Consider the following 26,872-nt stretch of genomic DNA (forward strand, 5'->3'; position numbering starts at 1 on the left):
TACGAGACCCTCGTTAATGAATAGGGAAAAAAAGTGTACACTCTAGGGCTCGTTTTTTGTGTTTGACACAATAATAATGAAATCTAACAGACATTAATGCCAAAGAAAGTATAGGGGAAGTTATTAGACCATATTGTATAGTAAATGTGAAGAAAGAAAATTGGGGGAGAAGATAACTTGCCATGGCAGGAAACAGACCTGATATATATATATATATATATATATATATATATATATATATATATATATATATATATATATATATATAAAGAGTGGCTACAGGTGGCGCTGACTGACACTCCCACGTTTAATTCACATGTATACCCAATAAAGTGGCTGCAGGGATAGCCGCCCTGGTAGCCCAGTGGTAGAGTATCGAATGCGCTATTCGAAGGTCGTAGGTTCGTTTCCTGCCCACGCAGGAAACTAACTTGCGAACCTGCGTTTCCTGCCCACGCAGGTTGATGATTGTTTGATTTGTGGGGTTTAACGTCCCAAAACCACCATATGATTATGAGAGACGCCGTAGGGGAGGGCTCCGGAAATTTCGACCACCTGGAGTTCTTTAACGTGCACCCAAATTTGTGTGCATGGGGCTACAACATTTCCGCCTCCATCAGAAATGCAGCCGCCACAGCCGGAATTCGATCCCGTGACCTGCGGTCATCAGCCGAGTACCTTAGCCACTAGACCACCGTGGCGGGGCCTGCCGACGTAGGAAACAGGCTCGTAAAGAGTGTGCCACACTCGCCGCCATGGCTACTGAGGGAGCTGACTGACACTCCCACGTTTAAATTCACATATAAAGCCAATACATTGGCTAAGGAGATAGCTGCCGGGGTAGCTCTGTGTTAGAGCATCGAATGCCTTATTCTAAGGTCGCAGGTTCGGATCCTTCCAACGGCAAGTTATTTTTTCATCCTCTTTTCTTTTTTGTGTCGTAAATACATTACTATTCGGTCTAATATCTTCCCCTATACTTTCCTTGGCGCAATCATCTGTTATATATATAAAAGGGAACGAACTGTATACTTAAGAACTCGTTTTCCGTGGTTTGAAACAATATTAATGAGATCAAACAGACAATGATGCGAAGGAATGTATAGGGCGTGTTATTAGACTGAATTGTAATGTAACTACAAAGAAAGAAAACTGGGTGAAAAATAACTTGCCGTGGGCAGGATCCGAGCCTGCCACCTTCGAATAACGTATTCGAAGAAGGTCGCAGGTTCGGTTCCTGCCCACGGCAAGTTATCTTTTCACCCACTTTTCTTTCTTCATTATATATATATATATATATATATATATATATATATATATATATATATATATATATATATATATATATATATGGGAAAGGGGTGTACACCTAAGGGCTCGTTTTTCCGTGTTTTGACACAATATTATGAGATCTAACAGACAGTAATGCCAAGGAATGTACAGGGAAAGTTATTAGAACCAATAGAATGTAAATAAGAAGAAAGAAAAGTGGGTGAAGAAATAACCAGCTGCTCACGGCTGGTTATTTCTTCACCCACTTTCCTTTCTTCTTATTTACATTCCATTGGTTCTAATAACTTTCTCAGCATTACTGTCGGTTAGATGATTATAATATATATATATATATATATATATATATATATATATATATATATATATATATATATATATATATATATAGACTTTTTCTCGCCATTTTCTGACTCGCCTTCAAAGGAAGCGAGTAACTTAAAACCATATCATTCCTGTCGCAGTGTCTCTTGGATACGAGAACCCTTTGCGAAGAATCGCGCACGCAAGGACAGCTTTTTCAAGTGCTCCTCTCGTTTTTGTTGTTTATGTGTTTTTTCTCGCTCTCTGTGATTATGTCTTCCACGATTCACTACAAAGCCACTACCCAAGAGTAGCATGCACAGCCGAGTGGTTCAGGAGCTCGCGTCTTGGGTCCTGCCTTCAGAGGGCCGATAATTCTGTATCCCTACTCGTTCGGTCACATCGGCTGCAGAGCGGGAAGACGAACAGAGCGTTCACCATTTCTGTTCACGCGTCACGACCGAAACAACTCCACTGCTGGAAGGTTTGCGCCAGCTCACGTCTGTGAAGCCCAGAGGGTCGAGAGGAGAAACCCGTGAGGCGCGCATCCTCTTTCGTCGTTCAACGGCTTCCCCTAATTCCATTTCACGATCGAGCCCATGGCTGGTCTCCGTGCCGGACCATTTGTGTGGAGTGACGGTGGACGCCCCTCGTGAATAACTGTCGTTTCGGCTTCCTTTAGGTGACATGGATCTACAGGATGGTGCAAACGAACGACGGAAGTTCGGATCAAGGTTAGTCTTCAAAAATGGCTGCTCTACTGTAGCAAAAGATAGTTGAATCAGCATGGCGGCGCTTTTATTTAGATTTACGCATTCGTACAATTACTATTCAGTGAAACAACGTATATTCTGCAACATTTCATGATTTACCAACAACTAGTTTCTCTGTTTACTGGCAATACAAAGTTTTTAAAAGCAGTAGCCATGGAGTATATCTGCAGCTGGTGGCTGCGTAATGCGCCTACAAAAACAAACCCACTTGTAGAAATATGAGCGCCAATGATGTTCTATGTTTCTAGCAAAACGGTGTGATTTTACCTGACACGCAAACCTAAGGCAGGGGTGCCAGGCTTCGCGCTAGTCTAGTTACTTTTTTCCAACCTATTCCAACAGGCCACTGCATGAAGCCCTGACCCGCATGTCATTTACTGCACTTCACAATACCTTGGTAGTATAAGGTGTGAATACATTTTTGTATAAAATTGACTGCCATTGCTTCCTAAGGAAAGTGCCTTACATTGTATGAAACCAGAAGCCCGTCTCTAATCAAAGTTTCGGTATTGAAGCCGAAGCGCCTTGTTTCTTGCTTTTAATGTTTTTAAACTTTTTAACTGAGGCTTTAGCCACTGTATTCGTTTTTACTTCGCCTTGTAGTTCGTGATATGCTTGCATGAACAACTGCTTCTGATGTGTACTTATTGGCTGTGAACAAATGTTTTGAATGCCTCCAATTATTCGTGTTGTTTTTGTTTCCTCGGAATAGTGATAATTGTTTTTCTTAAGGTTGCCCAGTGTTGTCGCGTATGCTGATATGTAGGGGTGGCGAGGCTCGTCAAGCAGTCATTCATGACTGCTTTTTTCTTGCCATCCTCAGTTTTTTTGCCTGTAAAAAATACTGGAATAAACTGATTGATTGATTTTTAGACTGGAGACTGCATAGGAAACGTACGAATGACCTCGCTATTTTTATCCCCTTTCTTGTTTTCCTCGTTTGAACCAAATTACCAACATTCTGTGACGTCGCAGCCATTGGCTCTGAAGTATGTTCGACTGAGGTACGTGTCTAAAAACAATTGTTGGGTTACAACGACCACCATATGAGTACGAGAAACGCCGTAGTGGAGGGCTCCGGAAATTTTGACCACCAGGGGTTCTTTAACGTGGACCTAAATCTAAGCACACGGGTCTGAAGCATTTTCGCCTCTATCGAAAATGCTGCTGGGATTCGACCTCGCGACAAGCGAGTCGGCAGCCGACTGCTTCAGCCACTAGACCCCCGTGGCGCGTAAGGCGAGTTTCTAGCTACCTGAATTAAATTTGGTCCTTGCGTTACACGAGAGAAATACTTTTGGATGCGTTGCCGAGATTCGGAGAACAATTGTTCATGTGTGTCATCTTGCTGACCACATATTCCCCACGCGACTTTGCAATAACAAATACAGAGAGCGCTCTGCGTCTTAGCAGCTGCCCCATCCCCGAAACTTCAGAACATGTGTGTGTTGTGCCATCTGTTGGAAGCAGTGGCTGTCTGGTGCTCCTTAGTGGCTCAATGAGAAGCAGACAAAAAAGACCGTGAATGAGACACCATATCGACTACCGGTTCCAGGGAAACCCCCCGAACGTTTTAGGCGTAATTTGAGCGAAGTGGCGAACTTCTCAGGCAATTGTTTGTTTTACCATGCTGCCCATGAGATAGAACATGTAGCGTGCAATGAACAAATGAAGAACAAATAAATATCGACAGGAAAGAACGCTGACCGGGTTCCCGCTATTGCGCAAGCGACACGCACGGGCAAAAGAGGCACACGTATGAAAAAAGGTACTAGGCATGATACATACGCAAGAACTACGCATAGAGCGGAACGCCCTCTTCTTTGCCCCATAAGGCGACACGCCACCTAAAGCTACCCACGAGCTTGGTTTTAAAAATAACCGCATCAGTGGTACGATCCAAGACACGTCTAACTGCGGAACAGTAAGAAGTGTAAAAAAAAACGAGAAACCAGAGAGAAGCAAGAGACGAAAACGTCCACAACAACAACATGGCTGACACGTGGAACAAGAATAATATCGTATGACCAAGAAACTGTCCAGGAACTTGATCAACTTGACTGTGCGAAAGTGAACTGCAAGGCTTGCTAACAAACTTGACAAGGTGCTGCCTAACGAAACAAGCTACGCATTCAATTTAAGTGATTTTCACTTGGTCAAAATGCACCACGCATTCGCAACTCCTGCTACCGAAATATCGGAGCCCTTAATTCTTACCCCCTACTGTGTTACCACATCGCCAAGTCGGCCCGATGATAATTTTTTGCTGTTCACAGTATGTACGCGACGACACCTGGAACATACTTGATGAAAACACTAGCCTGCTTCATCAATCGCGAACAGCTTGATGTAATGAACAGATCTGCTGTAGCCTGTGACGCTACGCACGCACGCCCTTCCTGAACAGATGCAGGGCCAATAAGGAATGAAGACGACTGCGTGCCTTCTTTCGTGTCCTTGAGAGCACAGCCCATAAGCACCCATTCCTGATTTGAGCAGCGGCGCCATCAGGGGCGTCACCAATAGACATTAAAAATTGAGAAAAAAATACGAGACCTATACAGGGGCCCTATGCATGGCACTCGAGTATTCTACACTCTAAAGAAAGGAGAGTGGCCTGTAAACAATAATATACCAGCTGGGAGAATTAGGGGGATAATGCCCCCGCTCTTCTCCGGTGAGACCACTTAAACCGTGATATACCAGAGCATACACACTCGCTTTCTACCGTTCACTGGTTGGTGATGAAGGAAACCAGAGGAAACCGGGGCTGATTCTAGGAAGTCGCGATGGCGCTAGCTGCCGCACACCTAGACTCGCACGTCAGCATTAGAGAATCGAGAGGGACTTGCATAAGTATTCAACGTGGGTATGTCGCACACCAGGGGTACCGCATCTTACAAAACAGCAATTTCGTCGAGGCCCACCGCGTTCCGAGTACCATATGGGCTCCAGCTCACAAGGACCTCGAAGGCAATAAAACGGCTGACGCAACAACCCGTGCGCTCACTCTGCAGGTAACGCTTTCAGACCCTTCTGATATAGATATCGACCCTTATCCAGGCTTAACATTATGAGAAATTGCTCAATTGCAACGATTCGGCTATTCAATGGATCCCAAACCCTGTAAGGGTCTTACAAAGGCGGATGAGCCTTCACTCCTCTGCCTATACACCAAAACCCGGCCGCACCCGGCAGTTATTCAATATCTTGATCCTGCCTGTACAGTAAAATGTCCGCAGTCTGCGGAGGAGCTTTCGGACATTTTTCACATAGAGTGGCCATGCCAGTCAACCCCTCGCCTCACCCCAAAACCAAACCCCACCCGGGAGATTCGGGAGGCGGCCCTGCTCGACTGCTCTGACCTGGTGAGCCAAACGATCCTTGACAACCCAGCCCTGGTCGCATTGGGCGCCAATGGGCTTCTGCAATGAGGAGCCCACCTAGTGTTTTTACCAAACCACCTACTCCCTGTTTATAGATAAAATAAAGTTTTCTCTATCTCCCTCATTATGTTGCGTTGGTTGCTCCACAACGGCTCTGGTGCATCGCTTATGCTCCGGTGGACTATCCCTGATCGCTCCAGCGCATCGCTCAATGGCTTTCATGGGCTGTTGGAAGAGTAACGTAGGCAGCTTCGCCCCCGGGCGGCCGTTTACCACAAACCAGCATTGCGCAGACCAAGCTGGTGCAGTGAAGGTTGTGCGAAGCCTTCGGCTGCGCTCGGGAAAAAGAAATCGTTCAGTGCACTTTCTGGACGTCACTGCCAACTACAAGCAGCAACGAAGGTTGTCATCGACACAAGGGAGTTGTGGTAACCTAAATCGTGTGATGGTGCCGGGCAGCAAAGAACACTGTGTGATCTCGCGAGTGTTGAGCAACCCGGCGGTCGCTGGTGCAGCGCAGGATTCGTGAGTGTGCTCTTCTTGAATTACCTGTGTTATTCTTGCCAGGTAGTGCTAAACTTAGGTAATGTTTGATTAATAAACCAAACATGTGATGGGTATTAGGCTAACTTCATAATAAATCAGTAAAAATATCAGCGGGATTCCGATAATGCGTTTTTTATTCGAAATATAAAATAAACGAAGTAGTTTTTGTCACCGTTACTTGGCGACGGCTACCCATTTCCACTTATTTGGTACAAATAAAAATATGAAAAAAAAACAATAGCATATATACATATGTACAGTTCTACATGGGTGAGAGGAAGAGCTTTCCTATATGGGCAGAAGAAACACGTATACACCACACGCTCACTTTTAACTTTTGTCCGCTTAGTATTTGTCACAAATCTTCGTTTCTTCGAAGAACTGTTGCAGCACCTTCACTGCTTTGCCGTTTGTTTTGGATGGCCAGGGACCTAGTATTTTATTCAACCCGAATGGTTGCTCAGAATCTAACCTATGCAGTTCTTGTTCCAGTCGCCTTCGGTGTGTGTTGTGTTTCGGACGGTCCAGCAAAAGGTGACAGATATCCTCGTCGTCGTGGCCGCATTAATATGCTGACGATGTTGCACGATGAATGCGAAGTAGGGAGTGCTTTGTGTAAGCAGTTCCGAGTCGTAGGCGATGAATGAGTGTGTCGATACGTCTCGGGAGGTCACGGTCTAATTGATATTCAAGATTAGGATCAACAGAATATAGGAACGATTCCTTTGTTTTGTCTGTGAACCAGGTAGACAGGTATAATTCACGTTTTGTTATTCTTAAAATTCTATTTACATCCAATTGAGATACCGGAATGATGCACATTTGCGTAGAATTATGAGCGGTTTTCGCCAACTCATCCGCCATTTCATTTCCCTTGATTCCACAGTGACTGGGAACCCACTGAAATGCCACTCGATGATTTGACTTCGTAGCTTCTGAGAGCTCTTTTAGTATAGCGTATATTATACGTACATCAATGTGTCTTGAAGTGGCACTTTCCACACAAGCCAGTGCTGCCAGAGAGCCTGTAATTACCACCCATTTTCTTGGTGTCGTTGACAGCTTAATAAAGCTTATGGCTAGCGAAATCGCTACGAGCTCCGACGTTGTTGAAGAAGAAAGGTGGCTCAATCGACATGCATATTCTTCGTGCAATACCGGAATTATGAATGCTGATGTCGCTGTCTCTTTGGTGACGGAGTCGTCAGTGTACACGTGAGTGTATCCTTGGTACCTGTCAAACAGATGATGTGATGCCAACTGCTGAGCGGCAACGATGGGCACTTCATGTTTGCTGCGAAGTCCTTCTATTGAGGTTTCAATAGCTGGTAGCTCAAGCAGCCATGGAGGGTAGTTTTGGTCCAGTGGCCAATGTTTCAACACAGGAAGCCGGGAAATGTACTGTTGGTACACGTGGTGTATTTGCGTTCCAGCACGGTTCACGATGTTGGATATGAGCGGATGGGAAGGGTGTGGCGTGACTAGACGAAAGAGGTGCCAACATGTCTCCACATTTCTAATTACTGCAAAGTTGGGTTCTCTTGCCTCTGCCAGTGTCAAAGAACTTGATGTTGCCTGTGGAACCCCAAACATATGCGTAAGCTTCGTGCTTCTAACAGCTGAAGTCGGTGTAGCGACGTCTGAGAGATGTTGTGGAGAACTGGCGCAGAGTAGGCACTTTCCTGTCGGATTAGTGCACAATGGACGTGGAGGAGAGACGCTGATGTGCCACCCCCTTTTGTGCCCGCGATACGACGTATAACATTTATGGTGCTGTTCACTGGCTTTTCTAGATCAGCAATATGCTGACTCCATCTGATTTAGCTGTCTAAGGTAACGCCAAGGAAGCGATGCTTTCTTGCGATTTCGATTCTCTGGTCAGCCACAAAAAGCTTCAAGTTTTTCACTCTTTATCTCGTGAATGGCAGAACTACAGATTTGGCGTGAGAAATCTGCATGCCTCGCTCTTTGAGGTAATCACTTATTGCGTCTAGTCCTTGTTGAAACCGATGTTCGATCACTTCCAGTGATTTGTGAGACGTCCATATGCATATGTCGTCTGCATACATGGATATGTTCAAGGCTTAGGGCAGTACTTCTCGAAGACCTGCCATTGCAGCATTGAAAAGAAGCGGACTTAGAACGCTTGTTTGAGGTACACCTCTGCTCATATTGAAGTGATCGCTGTCTACGTTATTGGTTGAAATGTATATTTGTCTGTTACATAGGAACTTAGTGATCCATTGAAGAATACGACCGTGAACCCCTAGTAAGGTAAGCCCGTGCAGCACAGAAAGGTGGCTCACAGAGTCGAACGCCTTCTTATTATCTATGAACGCCGCAACAGCCATATTTCCACTGCTCATCTCATGTTCTACAAATGTAACGAGGTCGAGGACGCAGTCTATGGTGCATCGCCGTCGTCTGAAGCCAGCCATCTGTTCTGGAAGTGAGTTGTTAGCTTCAATCCACCACTGTAATCTTCTGTCAACCGTTTTTTCCATTACTTTAGATACAAAGCTAGTGAGGCTGACTGGTCGAAATGAGTCGAGCAAAAGCGGTGATTTACCGGGCTTCAGTAGTGGGACGATTCTTGCGACCTTCCAACACATTGGAATTTACGCCTTCGTCCACATGTCGTTATATATCCGTAGAAGAACTGGCATGCCGTTGGGTCCTAGATTTTTCAGAGCAGTGTACGATACGTTGTCGGGAGTGGTTGCCGTTCTTACGCGGGTTAGCGATAGAGCAGTACGCAACTCTAGTAGAGAATACGTGTTATCCAGTTGAGCATGTGATAAAGTGCATGCTTCTTGGATTTGGTGCTCTACAGAACTAGGCAGTGCAGTAGTGTTGTGAACCAATTGCCCAGTTCCAGTAAGCATTGTGCAAAACTTATTAGAAACACGACGTTCGGATAATCCAAGAGATATGGCCAATGCTCTGAATGCGTTTCGCTGGGATACTGTATGACTTAGAGCAGTGATAGTTAGCCAGATTTTCGGAAGTGGAATAAATGGGGTCAATGAATTGCAGAAATCATGCCATTTTTTCTGACCTAACTTTTGCATGTGTCGGTTAGATTGGATGTGTATGGCCTGACTCTTCTTATAATATCCAAGCCTCCCAGTGCGGCGATAGCGACGTTCTGCTCACCTTCTAATAGCTCGTAGGCGCTCATAGTCTGCATCTACACTGGAGTGGCCTGCTGGGACAGCTGTAAACCTTGTAGCACGGGAGTAACTGCTTTTAACGCAGGACATAAATGTATCCAATTCATTGACTCCCATCAAGTCACGTCCAGTATGTTCACGAAATAGTTTCCAGTCAGTTAGCTTTGAAATTAATGTGGTCGTTTGCACTTGCATTCTTGGGCGTTGCATCAGAACTGGATAATGATCATTCCCTCGTGTTTCTAGGTCTGTACACCAGTTCATATCTCGTGCAATGTCAGGGGAGGCTATAGCCCAATCTAGACAGCTGGCATAATTATTACCTCTTGAAAACGTTACTGATCCATCATTCAGTACAACAAGACCACATCGATCAATTGCTTTTTCGAGTGTTCTCCCACGTATATCAGTATGAGTACTGCCCCACGTGGAATTGTGCGCATTGAAATCTCTACAGATGAGGGCAGGTCCCTGAGCTTTACCCAATAAATGAACCAGAGTTGATTCGGGGATGCGTGTCGATGGTTGCAAATAAACACAATTACGGTGATGCTAAGTTTCTGGAATTGAATTTTGCATCCTACAAACTCTGGCACGTCCGAGTCCGACGAGCATAAATCAAAAGAGGGTATGTCACACCGTACGCATAACAGTGCCCTGCTAAAGCCTGGATTTCTTCTTGATGCATATGTGAAATAGTTAGAAATTCTAAAGTCAGGGCCAACGTTGGTTTCATTTAGACACAGAACGGGGAAGCTATACTGAGCAACCAGCTTCATAAAGTCTTCGCTTTTGGGCCTAAGACGATTGGCATTCCACTGAAACACAGCTGTGTTGCGGAAGCAGTTGTTCATTTGTAGAGCCATTTTGCTATACAACAATTTTTTGTTGTACTGCTGAAGGCTCTAATGAAAGGACTGCGCTCACCTCTGGTAGGTCATTGGCCTGTGGAAATACACGCAGGATTGCCTTCAAAGCAAGGAAGAGCATCGACATAACCATATCCACATCCCTTGTTTTCGGTGCACGTTGCTGTTGTGCCTTTGGCTTTGGCGAGGTGAAAGGTGTAGACGCTCGGTTATCCTGAGTTTCTAATGATTTCCGTGCCCTTCTGTCGCTTGTCTGGCTTTGAACGCTTGGTGATTGTCCTCTACGGTTCGTTTTGGCTGTACTTTTGTTTTTCTGAGCTGAAGCACGCTTGGCTACCGTCGCATACGACAGTGGTGATGTACTCTGTGATTTGGAAGTCACAGGGAGTTGATGCACGGTTTCAGGATTCGGACAAGGCGATCTTTTTTTTGGAGCTCTTCCAAGCAAAGTTTCTTGTCGCTTGAGTCGAGTAGCTGCCTGGTGTTTCGGACAACCAGCATATGACACCACGTGGTCTCCATTGCAACTGGCACATTTGGGATGATTCCTTGATGTGCATTCGTTGTAATCATGTGCTCCTGCACAAATTTTGCAGCGAAGTTGTCCATGGCACGATTTGGCAACATGTCCATATCGTTGACAGTTGTAACATCGTGTAGCGGGCTGTAGGTACTCTTCCACCGGATGACTTGTGAAGCCTAGGAGAATACGAAGCGGTAGTGGCTTGTCGGGGGAGAACTCAAGAATTACACTGCCGAGTAAATGTGGCTCTGCTGAAACATCTTCACGATGGCGCCATTTAGTCTGTCTCCTGACTGAGATTACACCGCTGTCTCTTAAGTATTGAAGCAGTTGATCTTCACTGTATTGCACTGGTACTTCTCTAATCTTACCTAGATTCCTCACATACGACTACGGTATGTAGGGTGCCACTTCAAGGCCAGCAACATTTGTTAACTCAAGAAGTCTGGAGGATGCAGTAACTGTAGAGACACTTACGGAGAAGTTGCCATCTCTGTTGACACGGAACGACACCACTTTAGCAGCAGATACTACTTCACTGGCCAGTTTGTTCGGATTGACTTTCCAAAACAAAGCGCTAGGGTCTGTCAGCTTGAAAACTACGGGTATCGCCGCTGGTCGGGCTTTCTTGTACGTAACTGTTGTGAAAGGCCTGTCTTCTGCTTCTACATCACAGTTCATTTCCGCGGAGTCGATGATTGTCGCATCGCTGTAATCCTCTTGATTATCAGTTCGCGCCTTCTTCGGAGTAAAACACTCGTCGTCGGTGTTAGGTGTCATCGAGGGGCCGTCACAGTCCTCCTCCGGTCCGCGAAACACCGGATTATCTTGATGTTCGGATGCATTCATCACTTCGTCTTCATCTGATTGGCACCGAGAAGAATGGCCGCCACCAGTAGCCGAAGCTTTCGGACGTCGTGGCAGCCTAACATAAGGCTTCGGCGCCTTGGAGACGTGGCGCCTGGTGCACCGCGAAGTTGGTGGCCGAATCTTCGCTGTAAGATGCAGAAGACGAGTAAGAGCACTTACAAAATTGGCGAAAAAACAGCAGCGCTAGGAAACTCACGCCCAGTGTTTCTTCACTTCGTCTTCCACTTCTTTTTCACTTCCCCAATAATGCGTTGTTTGGACGACGTTTTTTTTATTAACATAGCTTCAGTACATTGCATCAAGGCATTGTAATATTTGGAGCGCTGATTATATATGCAAAAATTAAAATATCATAATTGCGGGTTGATTTGATAAAAAGTTATTAATTGCTATACATAAACCTAATCGTTATAAATCTTTTTTTTTGTCTTGTCAGTACACGTAAATGGTAATATTTGTCTGCTTTCCATATCAATAAACACCAAATCGATGTGTACCTTTGGGCACAAAATATTTTTACCTATCATGTGAGCTGAACTGATAACACATGAAACGGAAGTCATAATATTTATTCATATATGTAGTGATAAAGGTAGGACAATGTCTTTGGTACATAAGTTTTAGACCACACACACGCCCTCATAATGGTAAAAAAAGGTATTTTGATTTTATAGGAGGTGTCTGAGATATCAATCTAGAAGTATACAGGACTTTTTGGGTGATGTGGTGCTTTCAAGACAAGAAAGAAAAGGGTCAAATGAACTGACGAGGCTAGGGAGGAAGAATCGCAAAAAAGTTTTTTTTTTCTGTGGTAGGAAGGAAGCAAGCAGGAAAAGGGAGAAGCAGGGAGGTGAACCAGAAAGGCATCCGGTTGGCTACCCTACACTGGGGGACTAGAGAAGGGGACAAGAAAGATGAGAAAGAGAAAGAGGGAAATGAAAAAAGAGAGAGAGACTGACAGTAACTTCACTGCAGCGTGAAGAACTCCACCGCACGTTAGAGGCGTTCACACAAACCCGTCTTTCTCACGAAACACAGCAGGGCTTTCACTGCATTGTAGGCTGTCGTGGGATGTGGATGTTGCTGTAATAGCACCTGCACAGAAAGAGGCCGATCATCAAGTCGCCGCATTGCGTTGGCAAGTACTTGTCTGTTTGAGGGGAATGGAGGACAGTGGCACAGCAGGTGTTCAATATTTTCATCGGTGCCGCAAACATCGCATGCCGCACTGTCAGTAATTCTGATTAACATGGTATAAGCTTTCGTGCAAGCAACTCCCAGCCAAAGGCGATAGAGAAGCGAAGCTCCACGTCGACGTAGGCCGGGTGGAGGCCGGAGTTGTGAAGGGTCAAGCTCGTGCGGTATTGCACGTCCGATGCTTGGTGTGTTCAACTCAATCAGTTTGACACTGCGGGCTAGTTGAAAGTCTGACTCGCCGCGTCCACTCTTGAAAGCGGGATTGGAACACTGTTTGTTTCTTCATGTGGCGTGCGAGCAGCATGATCTGCAGAATCATTTCCGCTTATACCACAATGCCCAGGTAACCACTGAAAGACGATGTCGTGGCCTTTTTGTATTAAGAGGTGGTGAAGTTTCATGGTTTGGTAGGTCAACAGGTCGTGGCATTCGCTTAGGAGAACGGACAGCAGGCACTGTGACGCTGGTTTTGAGCTCAAAAACACGGTCCATTTACTTGGTTTTTCTTCAGAATTGATTAGCTCCAGTGCACTGCGCAGAGCCTTGAGTTCTGCCGTCGTGGACGTTGTGGCATGTATAGTCTTAAAACACCGAGTTCTCCCTTGTGATGGTATAACCACTGCTCCACCTGAACTAAACGGCGTAGTAGAGCCATCCGTGTAAATGTACACGTGGTTACTGTAGTTTTGTTCCAGTAGGAATAGACTCAGTTGTTTCTGGGCATGTGTCGGTAAGCACAATTTTCTACGCATTCCTGGAATCATTAATTGAACTCGCGGCCATCTCAAGCTCCAGGGAGGAAGCAGTGGATTTGATGCAGGTGCGTACGCCTCAGTGAACGATGAACAAAGATTGCAGACAGTGGCACCTTATGTGGTGCGAAGTCTTTCAGCAGCGAGGCTCGCCAGGTGGTGGCGAGGCTCGCCAGCAGCGAGGCTCGCCTATTTCATGTTCGGTTTCTTTCTCTTAGTGCGCAGTTCTCCCGGTTACGCTGTTGTCTCCCATACTTCCACATTTTTCTCCACACCAGGGGATGCGCCGATCCTTTGGGCTGGTTGAAAGTTCATTCTTGAAGCATACGTAAATGCTGTCGATGGAGACGCCCGCAAACCAGACTGGCAAAAGGCCCTGCTACCTAACGGGCCACGCCGGCCTCAAACTTTATCACACTTTATGTTCCGCCAATGCGTCAGGCACGCCTGCGCTGTTAGACGTATTTAGAGCCACTGTCGCATTGTTTGACGAACATTTCGAAGGTGCGTACTGAGATTATGTCGCGAGTTTCCACTCCCAAGAGCGTCGTCAGCTCCCCGGTGAGCCCGTTGCAGACTTCATAGCCATCCCAGTGGCTAGCCGCGTCCTGCGAGCTCGGCGTGCTCGAAAATGACGTGATCAGCATACTGTTTATTGGCGTCGCATCTGATAATGCTCGTTGCCGGCTCCTTCAAAAAGACTCGTCCGTTACCTTCTCACAAGCCCCCTCGATTGCACGAGAGGATGAACTTGCACGCGTGCATTTATAGCAGTTCGCTCCGCTTTCTGTGCAGCAACAATCTGCTGCGGGGCCTCATGGCACCCTTATGTCCCCCGGGCTCCTGTTCTAGGCGGACGTGTTTCTTTCTCTGCCATCTGCCATTGATGCAACGTCCCGTTGGTCCAACGTAGGACTTGCCGCAGCTTAAGGGTATCTGGTACACCCCCCCCCCCCCCCCCCCTTGTGCGCATCGCCTAAAAGGTTTAGTGTGCTGCTTCTGGCAGCCCCTTGGCTCGTGTGACACCCGTACACAATTGAACCGGCTTGAAAGGGTAGTCTGCGTTGGCTGAGACAATAAGCCGAGTGTGCGGAATTCATGTTCGGCTGCATTTCACACGTTCTTCATAGTGCCTCCATGCTGCCGTTTTCCACAAAGCTCGGCCTGCCCGGTACCGCACACTCATCCCTGCCACGGGCCACACAGTTGGTCTGCACGTACGACCCAACGTCTTTCCACTGTGCTGTGTCGTGTAGTGTTTTCTTGCTCACCATGAAACGAACTGAGCATGCCTCTTCCCTCTTTCAAGGGTTGGGAAAGAGGTGGTGTTTAAATTAGCCCTTTCCGGGGCAGAGATGAAAACGGCATTTTCATTTGACTGTCCTCGCTCCCACTGTTTTTCCCTGAATAGAATCCTGGAGAGGCCAGGGCATAAAACGCGAGCGACCAGACGCGTCCAACAAGCCGCCAGAAGCTCCCATCAAGCTTCCATCGAGAGCTTCCATTAAGTTGCCTTGATCATGTAGTAACACGCTATCTGTAAATATTGTAAACAAAGTTACTGTTGACAGATCCGGGCTCCTCTCCTCGGCATCACTACGAGACTGGCTGGCTTCGGTCCTATGTATAGGCAGAGCCCCGATACCGGGTTTGGTAGCAGTAGTATGTATTCTATTGAAGTCGCGGTTAAATCACCATCAAAAATCACAGCATATACACGAAGTGCCTGATGATGAGTGGGGCGAAGCGTCCATCAGTCCACGCGCTTCCGTCCGTCTGTTCGTTCTTGCTTCCATCCATCTGTCCGTTTGTGCGTACATTCGTGCGTGCGTCCGTCTGTGCCTACGTCCGTTCATGCATCCACCCGTCTGCCCTTCCTTGCGTTTGTTCATGCGTCCGTCTGTGTGTGCGTCTGTCTGTGCGTCTGTCCCTGCGTTCATTCGTGCTTTCGTCTGTGCATCCATCTATCCGTCCGCGCGTCCGTCCGTGCACCTGTCTGTCCGTCCGTGCACCTGTCTGTCCATCCGTCTGTACGTCTGTCCATTCGTCCGTCCATTTAGTCAATACTCCAAGTACCACCATTTGGCGTCTTTTCATTATATATTCATTATATAGAAGTACCGCCGTCCAGCGGACATTCCAAGGACTAAATGAGAGGTGCCATGGCCGGACAAGAGGAGCGGAATTCGCGCACTCTCTTACGGCCTGTGCTTCGTGTCTAGTACTCACCCTTCAGCGCCGCAAGTTGTTTGTACTGCAGCCCACCCCTCACTAAACCTTGCCTGAACTAAGGAAGTTACGCCCATCGAGTATAATGTAGCAACCTTTTCCGGTCAGATAATGCTCAAAGTGCGTCCTTCTATGACTAGTTTTTTTTCGTATGCAGATAATGCAAGGCGAATTATACTGAAGATTTAGTCACCAGTACTCGTCTCTGTAGGTTATTTTGTCAAAAAACTATCTATTTATTAGTAACGTGCGCGGGTTTTCTCCTAGTACTACTACGACGCACTACATACTTCTACATACATCGCGGACGCACGACCCACGGCTTAAGGAGCTTTACCCCTAAATACCATGGACCATCTCCCCGAAGGGAACCTTGATGGGATGCGAAGGAGCAGCGGCGCGCACGGAGTTGACTCGGTTGAAACGGGCGTCAACGCGAGTGCTGTGTTGGATAAACTGTTTGAAGCGGAACTTGGTGTAACGTTTACTCCAGCAAACGTTTGTTTGAAACGCAAAGACACGGGTTGCTGGACGCACTGAAGACGCTTGCACGCGGCTGCTTTGAATTACGTCTCGTCGGTGTTACCCATGTGCCGTCTGGGTTATCGAACGTGATCGGTGGTCTTCACTCGCATCTCGTCGTTACCACTGGTCTTCCACTGCCGACGCTTGCGTTCGGCTTCCCTGGCTCGTGCCTTGTCGGTGTTGACAGCCCCATTGATTGAGACGATTGGCTTCGCTAACCCTCGCAACGCGGGCGACAGCCGGGAAAGGTACGCGCCCACCAGCGGGAAGAATGCCGCGACGGCGTTCCGTCCATCGGCGCAATTGCGCGGCAAGCAGCGGCGCGCTGTCAAGATTGTCGGCGTCGCAAGATGCTCAAGGTGCGCGCAGCGTCCTGGATCACGGCTTCTTCTCGCCGGTAGATGGAGAGAAGTAACGTGGTTAGTTGACGGCCACGTAAGGAGTGGGCTCGAGCATTGCGAGCAGAAGAGAGGATGAAGCCAGATTAAGCTGACACGTGGCGAGCGTGTGACAGGCGAGAGAGAAAGAGATACCACCGCGCACTGCTAGGAGGGCGGGACCTACTTGGCACCACTCCAACACTTGCGGTGGGGACAGCGGGGGGTGGGGGGTGGGGGGACTTAAGGACGGCGTTACACAGGCTAGTCAAACAGCAGCTTCGCATCTAAAACTATTGGAGCTGTTGGCTTGAAAAATGTTCTTCACATATGACGGACTTTTGCCTATATACACAAAATATTATTACATAACAGTTTTGCTGCTGTTTTAGTAAGAAATATTAACGAAATCGGCACGAAGCTCCGTGATGATAAAGAAATGATTTTCCGTGTGCTTTTAAGCACCAGACTTTTCAAAATTTTTGTGTATATTGCTCCATTTCAGGTTAACAAATGCGCTGAACGAAATAGCTGAGATCTACTGCAAAGGTTACCTCACAGAAAGGACATTTCCTTAAAATGTGCCATATTTTATAAGCCAATTTATAACATATTCTCAAAAAAAAATTCCCGTTATTTTTCTGAGCTTGGAGTTATCAAGCACGAAAAGAGGCCAAATGGACTCAAACTCAGAAACGACAACACCGAGAGAACACGGAGCAACAGTGTCCATCTTCTTAATTTCTGTGTCGTGAATGTGTTCTGATACATACGCAACATGTTGGCAGAAAAAAACCTGCGCTAAATTGCAAATTTCTTCATGTGCGAGCGCACACGCGTCACCCTGACGTAGGGACTAAGCGCAAGATTTCTAGAAGTATAGTAGACTCGGGCTCTCAGAAAGAACTGCTTATTCACCCATAAACAGAGTTTCAGAGTCACAAGTCAAAGAAAAGTTACAGTTACAAACGTCCCTGAAGCAGTTGCACGTTTCTTGCTCCTAATGAAGTAACCTTGTGATATAGGCGGTGAGGGGGTGTTAGTGGCACCAAAGGTGACTGTCGTGGAAAGTGTGGGTAGCACCTACGAGAGTTGCGTTAACCAACCAGCTGTATTATTGGTGGCGACCTTGATGCAATACCATGCTTGCTTGTTACGCATGTGTCACTGCATTTTGCAGAACAATGTTTCAGGCTTCTTTGCAGGTTTCACGGTTGTCACTCTATAAAAGTAACGTGATTTTCGAAATAAATGTTTTTCATGTTGGAGAGAATCATTTTGAGCTGTCAAAGCACCGCTGCGGAGTATCATACGCTGCGTATTTCGTAAATGGATACGTCTATTCCGGCACTTTCTTACTTGCACTGTTCTTGTAACAACCAATCGTGGCGCTCTTGGCAGACACGCGTGTCGCGACTGAATGCACTGAACGAATTCACTGCCACATGTTTGTCTTCATTTTCGCCCCGAGGGCGCAGAAGCTGAATCAGCGTCACATTCTGCAGCTTTGTATTGAGACCATCTATTTTGCCCATTTAATAACTGATGTGGCGGAGATGAGGAGGTTGTGTAATTTTGAGTGATGCTTTAGTACATCCACAATTCCATCGCAAGAACTCTTGCCGCACCCCGTTGCAGAAAATAGCCACTGCCCCGAGGCGTACTTGGTCGTTGTAAGTTCGTTGAGCTGGTACTTGCTCTTGAAATGGCTTGGGGCACCTAGGGACACCATCATCGACTTATGTAACATGTGCATATAAAGAAGCAACACCTTTGAGCCACTCGTGCACCGTTGCAATGGCGTAGAATGCATGGGTGGAGTCAGGGCTATAGAGTGATCGCTTATAAGAGCGCGCCTGCGCTTCCTTTTCAAGTCGTGACGACACATGTGAAAATAGAGAGTTCGGTTTTTTGCCAAAAATATGACTGAAGCTCCCCACCCCCCTACAGAACTACGGTTAGTTTTCTCCGAAGTCAAAATTCAGGCGAACACAAGCTTTCTCGAAGGATTTGTTTTGCTTCACTAATGGCTCTGTCCTGAGCGCGTCCAGTGTACTCGTGTGACACCCAATTTTCGAAGCACTATGGAGCGCGTTCCTCAAAAGCGTCCAGACTTGCTGCTTTTTTGACCGAATCTTCTTGCTTTCCAGTGGCTAACACAACTACTTCTATGGAATTTTGAAGTTCAGCCGCCGTAATAACTTAAGGTGGGGTTCACAAGTCCAACAACTATAAAAAACACTGTCTGGGCAGTGGTTTACACATGGTCTGATTACAAAGGTCTTCGGCGCTATTTTAAGATGAAAGTGTTTTATACCGGGGTTCACCAAGACTTCTGGGTCGTACAGTACGGCACACTGTTAGGGAGAACCGGCGAACGCGTGACACGAAGATTTGTACACATCCCTCCGCCTCTCTCTCCCCTTTCATCCCCTCTGTTCAAAACAAGGACCCGTGATCGTAGAGCTAGACACACCTTTACTCAAATAAAAGTTAGCTTCGAATCCCACTTTCTTCTTTTGTTTCTCTACGTCTGTCTAGCCTTCCCCAAACCCCTGCTCCATTTTATTTTTAACATCCTCCGAGGGGAAAAAGACGCGTGCACAATGCGTGCTGTCGCTTACAACACGTACAATGTTTGTACCAGCTAGCCCAGCACGTGGTCAGTTTCCAAACACACGGACCATGCTTTGACCACTTAGTCACGTTCATGATGCAGTTCCGCCATTTGGACCAGTTAGCACGTCGATGACACCAATGGGAGATGAAGCCTGCTGATGCAACATGCAAATATGCACGTGCTTCCATCTACGTCGTTTGCATCTATGTGTGGCATTGCGGGTGTACTGCACACTCAGGTACTTCTGAAGAACGTTTACAGCAGCATTTTGGAGTCTTCTCCGTGAGGTGCCTGGATGACTGGACGAAACCACGTGATCCAGGCGGCCCGACCATGACACGCCAAGGCAGGGTATGCAGAAAGCCGCTGCGCAGCTATCCGTTTGTGTGCACACTGATCCGTTGGCGTACACTTGTAGGTGGCTGCGGTACATGGTGCTCAAGTGGTCCACCGCAAGAAATTTTGCTTCTGCGGCTGGAATGGTGCGCTTCGCTGGTAGATTGGGTAAGCTGAAGATACACGCAACATCCACAAAAGACCATGGCGGGTCCATATGGCGCCGTTTAGGCAGTTTCTAGCCTAAATATTGAAATGTGTTTAGTGCCGCGTTGAAATGTGAGCCAGTTCTTGCTCTCGGCCGCTGGAGAAGCGCCGTGCCTGCGAAGGACTCGCCCAGTCTTGACAGCTACGTTAATAAGGCCTGAGACGCCAAAAGGCGGAGCGGAAGAGACTCGGCTTCATTGGTGACCTTCGTGTTTGAGGCCGCCTGAGGGGCTCCCATCGCCAAGCGAAGACCCTTTCTGTGTACTGCCTCTAGGCGTTCGAACTGGCTTGGTGATGGTGATATCAGGGGTAGCTGATAAAGAATGCGGCTTGTTGTAAGCACTTCATTCAATTTAAGCATGGACATAGGATTGTTGCCCCAATGGACCCCTGCCATGTGACGAAGAGCGTTGATCCTTTGCACTGATGCAGTGACTATACCATCAACCGCACGTCGCCATAATAGCTTGTCGATGGTAATGCCCAGGAAACGGACACTTGTTGCACAACGAATTGAGTGACCTCGAATGTTCAGCGACAGATGTGTTGACTTCCGTCGCGCTCCTGGAAAGAGCAAGAAGGCCGATTTTCCGCTGATAAAGATAGGCCAAGTGTCAACAAGTGACGCTCAATGATTGATGTGCAAAGGGCAGCGATGATCCGCACCTTGCGAAAAGGCTGTCATAGGCACCGGACAGTTGATGACGTCATCTTTCCTGAAGGACCCGCGGCAACTAGGAGGAACGTGCAACGAACTTTGTTAGTCTTCCTGCGAGACACTGGGCTGTCTGACACGTGGTGACATTTTCCAAATTCAGGAGATGCTCAGGCGGAACAATTGCCGGCCATGCAGGCCAGGCTAACCCCACCTGCTGCAACACCACCACCACCACCACCCACCACCACCTGAATGACTGCCGCGACGTTTGTCACTGTTGTCTAAACCCTGTGTCTTGCTCTCCCGCTGCTCCGTAGAAATACGCTTATGTGGTTGTTTCGCGTGCTGGTTCTGCTGTGGCTCTTTTTCTAGAACCCCCCGCTTTAGTTTCAGAGGCAGAAGCAAGGTTCTCACTTGCGTTTCTAGGCGACCATCTCCTTCTTTTGTGACGGCGTCGTCCAATTTCTCTAAGCTGATCTGAACAGAGTTCTGACGTCCAGCCTGCCCAAACAACGACGGAGGCACCACAGAAACTGCTGGCTTAACTACCGAGGAGATTGAACAAGCCATCGTCACTGGTGGGCAAACTGTAGGCAAGTTCTTCATTTGTCCCCTTCCTCAGTTGCTCGCTGACAGTAACCCGTTCATCTCCTCAAATCTTATCATTCATATCACAGGTTCCATCATTTTCACTTCCGGGATTGGCTATCGCTTGATACAGTTCTTTCGGTTGTTCCTCCCACTTTGGAATGTTTCCACAATGCTCAAGTGACTGTTCGTTTCTAGTAGAATTAAGAGTGCAACACAGCCGCTCCGAAGAATCTCTCACGCACAGACCAGTCGCTTGATTACTACCAAAAGTGGCCAGAAGCCTCGAATTCAGCGGTGGTGGTTCCACCCTCTCGCACGCCGTTACGCCCAATGCTGTGTTACTTCTTTTATCTTCAATCAAATTGTTTCCATATTTCTCGACTTGCAGACAGGCTGCATTCGTTGTCGCAATACGCGCCTTCAGAGCATCTTGTGTCATTTTATTTGTCTTCGAAAATGCTGTCATAAGCGTCGGCGTTTTTACAGAAACCAGGTTGCTCATAGCTTCTGCTGGCATCTCTGACGTAATCAAGAGGCGAATAGCACGTGCCACGTAAGCGAAGAAACAATCTGCGCTCAGTGAGGAAAGACTGCCCTACAGCGATAACACACATGATGTTCTCACGTTAGTGTGCAGCATCCTGGAGTTCCTGGTCAACTGCCTCGTCTTCAGTTACTTTGACGATGTACTTGTGAAAATGGCTGAGCTGGGCTTCTCTAGTGATCATAACAGTGATTTGTCTGTTCACCTCACGTGCTTCGGTGTCTGAGTTTCACATTAGTCCGTCAGGAGCGTAATGTTCCGTGAGACGCTGGCCCTGACAGTCTCACGCTCCTTCGAATGGCACTCGGCTAACGACGTTGTTGTCGCGGAATGACCACTCCTGGATTTTGGCACCAAATATTTAAAGCAAGGAGCCATGATCTTAGAGCTGGACACGTCTTTACTGAATCAAGGGTTAGCTCCAAATCCTGCTTTCTTCTTCTCTTTCTCTACGTCTGTCGCACCTTCCCTCAAGACCCTGCCCCACTACTTTACTTTGAACACCCTATTCTTCTCCCTTTCTCACTTGACTTCGCGCTTTGCTTGACTCGAGTAGATGCGATGGAAGCAACAGATGGCAACATTACATTCAAACATTTCTGGGGCACAACCCAACATAATCGTTCCACCACTAGCTCAAGGCAACGTTACCCCACGCTGACCGTCTTAAGCGTCAACAATAGCAAGCAATGCAGAAGACGATGCTGTGAAAAGATGAGCATACGACGCTCTGAACACAAGCGTTTGAAGCGAACTGCCGATTGTTCACTACGGAAACGAGAAGCAGCTGCGGAACGGCAACGCCGAAATGCGGATTCCGAACTTCGTGCATGAGAAGCAGTAGCGAAACGTGAGCAGCGAGCTTTAGGACCAAATGTACGTGAGCGAGAAGAGGCGTGCAAACGTCGTCAACAAGAGGTGGCTCCAGAAGCTTCTCGTGAACGCGAGCGTGCTGTAAAATGCGCGGGGCATGCCAAGAAGTTTGCGTAGCCGGTCGTTCGTTTCAAACGTGACTTCAAAGACCACCGCTTCGGACACAGGTATAAGGTGTGCGACCAACTGCGCTTCGACATCAAGAACAAAGCGAAGCAGACCAACGTGCTTCTGGTTGTTTGGAGCACGTTCGGCAGCATGGACTTAAAAGGCGGCGTCAAGGACAACGTTAACAGCGACCACGATGATGACGAGAGACTGCCGGAGCTGTTCAAGTCGTACTCTGTGTGCGCATCGTGTGAGGAATCGTTGGTACGTGAGCACGACCGTGGGTGAGCGTGACCTACGGTTACCATTACCCCCCTCGACCCGCACACCTACCCGAGATGAACGCGGTGGAAGAGCGGCTCATTTAGCTTCGACTACCGTTCATGAGAATCCGTCGACTGACGCGTGGCAACGGCGATTACGGAATCAAGGGGCAGGTGGTGAACGTTCCAATCGACGTCCCCAGCTTCGTTCAGTGCCTGCCCCGCGGCGTTCCCGAGGACGTATAGCCTTCGACGTGCACATCAAGCCGAGCCTCGCGAGTCCTGCGTCGTACAAGTGCGGCAATATTCTAGCTAAGCTGTTGCTGTCGTTGCTGTTGCTGTTGGTCGTGGCTATCTTGAAGCCAAAGATATACAGCGCGGCGTGGTGACATGCCGAGACTTGCTCCAGACTTCATGAGGCTCGCGAGTCCTGCGTCGTACAAGTGCGGCAACATTCTAGCTAGGCTGTTGCTGTCATTGCTGTTGCTGTTGGTCGTGGCTATCTTGAAGCCAAAGATATACAGCGCGGCGTGGTGACATGTCGAGACTTGCTCCAGACTTCATGGGGGCAGCGAAACGTAAAAGCACCATCCGACGCTCACTTAAACGTACACACAAGCACTACGTCGTAATTCCTAGATCGTCGAATCCAGGCGGCCGTGGTCGAGCACTCCCAGTGCGACGCCAACGTGAACCGTCGCCAGCAAAATACGAGGAAAGACTGAGCCAGTAGAGGAGCAGAAGAACGGTTAGTCACCTTGGGAAAGCTTTTCGCACTGCCTGCAATCCCCGGGCGGTTCATCCCTTTGGAGCGTGTTTGGAGACTAAGTGGTTTGCGCGCGGCACGCTTCCCTGTGTGGTTGCTCTGCATTGGTCTATCCGTTCATCGAGCGTGCCTATTGGGCCCCGTTACTCCTTTTTCGGGTAACTTTGCCTTTGAGTGTGGTCACAATTCACGCGTCATGGACCAATTTGGTTGCTTTGCTTGCATAATTTCGCAAAAGCTGTGACGCTCACTGAGAATCACTAATAAAATATATTTTGCCCTTAGGTAATATTGCTCACCCGGGCAGACTTACAGCTCGATCTGAGGCTCAGTGTGCCAAGCAGCCCACACTGAATAAGCTTGCATGTACTTCGCAGTTATTCTGTCTATCACGCTATTTTGCGTGAAATAAATTGTGCATATTTAGCAGAGCCAAGATTTCGTTTCTTGCACATTCAAGACATTACAATCTATATTTCTGTGGAAACACCTGTTGAAACGATTGCGATTGCCGAGCGATCGCCAAGCAACAACATACATCTGGTGCTCTACAATCAATTCACCATATCTAGAGCACAAGAAAAGTGCCGTGTGGTTTTATCACACGTGATAGTTACGGAATCTTACGATCAAAAGCCACTGTATACGGTGGCGTATGGAAGATTTCACTCGTCTTACCGTTTTTACTTGGAGTACTACAGTTCACCACGCAGCCTCCCAGCATTTAAAAAAAGAGCTGTTGGTGTGTCAGATTGAAGTGCATGGTAAAAAGCAGCAGGTGATCGAAATTATCCTTCTATTGAAATGTCTTTTTCGTTTTTTAGCTGCTTCGTTTACACAAGATCAACAATTGAGTCTTTACTTTACTTCACCAAACAATACACCTGAGATCTCGACAAGCTGAATGAAGCCGTGCCGAAACCTAATATCATTACGCTTATAAACCGCAACCTACAATGGGGTTGCATTGCCTGCAAGGTGTCAGCTTCTCCGCAGCACCGAGGAGCCACTTCTCACCACGTCATGACACTCGGCAAATAGTGGTGCTATTCGCCAAGCGGCTGGTAGATATATGTGGACGGGAAGGCGAGGCTCTAGAACTAGGACTTAGTGCAACAAAATGTGCATGGATGGTATTCAATGATCACAAATGCCAAGCGTTCTCAATACAGGGCTAAGAAATACCGAGGGTAAGGAAACACAAGTACCTCGGAGTATGGGTAAATTAAGGATATTGACATACTGAGGTACAGAAAAAAACATCGGCAGCAAATGGAAAGAGGAACGCTGCAATAGTGAAGCACAGAGCAATAAGGGGTATAATAGGTACGAAGTGCATCGAGGTCTGTAGAAAGGCGTAATTGTTCAAGGGCTTACATTTGGGAAATCAGTGGTGTGCATGTAGAAAGAGTTGCAATGAGTAATGGATGTAAATCAAAGGACTGCGGGACGTCTGGCGTTGAGCGCTCACGGGAGGATGACGAATGAGGCCGTAAGGGGAATGTGGGATGGACAGACTCTGAAGTAAGGGGAATATGGGGTGGACAGGCTTTGAAGTAAGGGAAGCTCACAGAAAAATGAGATTTGAAGAGAGTATCAGGCAAATGAAGTAGAGTAAATGGGCAGAGAAGGTGTTCAGGTGTTTGTACACGAAGAGCGAGGAAACCAAGTGGATAAAAAACGCCGGGCCTGGGAAGTCACCGCGAAAGCTAGAAGAGCGGCCTTTCAGAGTTTTTTTTTCTAAACACTCATTAGATAACTGCTGCAAGCACACTTGCTTGATACCCATTACGACAATAATAATGAAAAGTTTCGCGTAGTAGGCTGGCATTCGTTATGCTATTTTTTGTCATTCTTCTGAGAAGCGCGTAATCCACTAAACACTTGCAAGCAATGTTGTGCCAATTGTTCATGCAGTGGCTGATGATGATGAATAATTGTGGCTGAGGCGGGTAAGCGCCATTGTTAATAGGTGAAGAAGAACAAGCTTTTGTAATTGGTTGGAGCATTGGACGACCCATGGCACTCATTGCGCTGTTCTCATTGTGCGACGACTGGTTATTCCTTCGCGGTTATAAAACGCTTTATAAGTCATATTGACGCGATTGCTTTCCCGACATCAAGCCTGCCTAAGGCAAGTTTGCAAACAAGTCCCAAGCACTGGCGTGGTTTAGTGGTAGAATACTAGGGCGGCCCACAGCGGACCCGGGTTCGAGCCTCACTGTGTCATTGGTACTAGGTTTTGTTTTCTGATTTCGTGCGCTGTGGTTACGGATAGCAGCAGCGGCGGCGGCAGACCACTATGACAACGCGTGACCAGAGTTTTGCTCTAATAACAGCTTTACTGTAAAAAAAAACAAAAAACTACAAGGCCTACCAGTGAATATACGGCTGGAAGTGTGGGTGACACGGCAACAAGAAGCAATATGCGAAAAGTCAGAGAGGCAGAGAGGATTTATTGGACAGCAGCGATGAAAAAGAAGCCGGCTCTCAGTAACTACCGAGGGCAAGAACGAAACGAGGCGGGAGAGGTTTTATGGTAATTCAAGGGGAAGCGCACTATCGGTCGAAGTGAGATCAGGTTGCCTTAGAACGAGTCGCCATAAAGCAAGATCCAGTAAAGAGAGATGGTACGTACAGTGGGGGAGTTAATGACATAATAGAACATCTGATTGAATGTGGCGCTATCTACCCAGGTATAAGTGTGGGTGCAAGCCTACTTGAGGTTTTTGGTTTCAGGGACAAACAAGGAAAGTTGACCACGTCCGCGATAGAAACAAGGAAGAGACGGTTAGAGTCCTGGTGGCAGAAAAATAGAGATAAAGGACATAAACAGTGGGAAAATGGGGTCATTCTGCCTGAACAGACAGAGAGATGGTACACACGTTTATATTTTTTGTTATAATAACATCGATTTAATTGAAGTAGATAAGGCATTAGGGCAACATGAAAAAAAAAAGATTTATTTTCGTTTATTTCTTGTGAGCCTGGTGGTACACATGTCACTGCCCCATTATAATAAGGACTTTCATAGCATCCACTCATCAATCCGCTGGGGCTCTTGTATCTGGGGCAAGTGGCACTTGCAAAACA

The 26,872-nt window shown here is 47.3% G+C and overlaps 1 protein-coding gene across 1 annotated transcript in view; it reads left to right on the plus strand.

The window, feature by feature from the left end:
• Window positions 1–2,198: 2,198 nt before the first annotated feature.
• Window positions 2,199–26,872, plus strand: part of LOC119162698 (transient-receptor-potential-like protein) — a 505,165-nt gene continuing 480,491 nt past the window's right edge. The window contains exon 1 of the mRNA XM_075882308.1: window positions 2,199–2,327. Coding sequence (XP_075738423.1) covers window positions 2,281–2,327 — 47 coding nt within the window. The 5' untranslated portion in view covers window positions 2,199–2,280. The remainder of the gene's footprint in view (window positions 2,328–26,872) is intronic.

The sequence above is a fragment of the Rhipicephalus microplus genome, chromosome 2 (assembly GCF_043290135.1).
Source record: "Rhipicephalus microplus isolate Deutch F79 chromosome 2, USDA_Rmic, whole genome shotgun sequence".
Taxonomy (NCBI): Eukaryota; Metazoa; Arthropoda; class Arachnida; order Ixodida; family Ixodidae; genus Rhipicephalus; species Rhipicephalus microplus.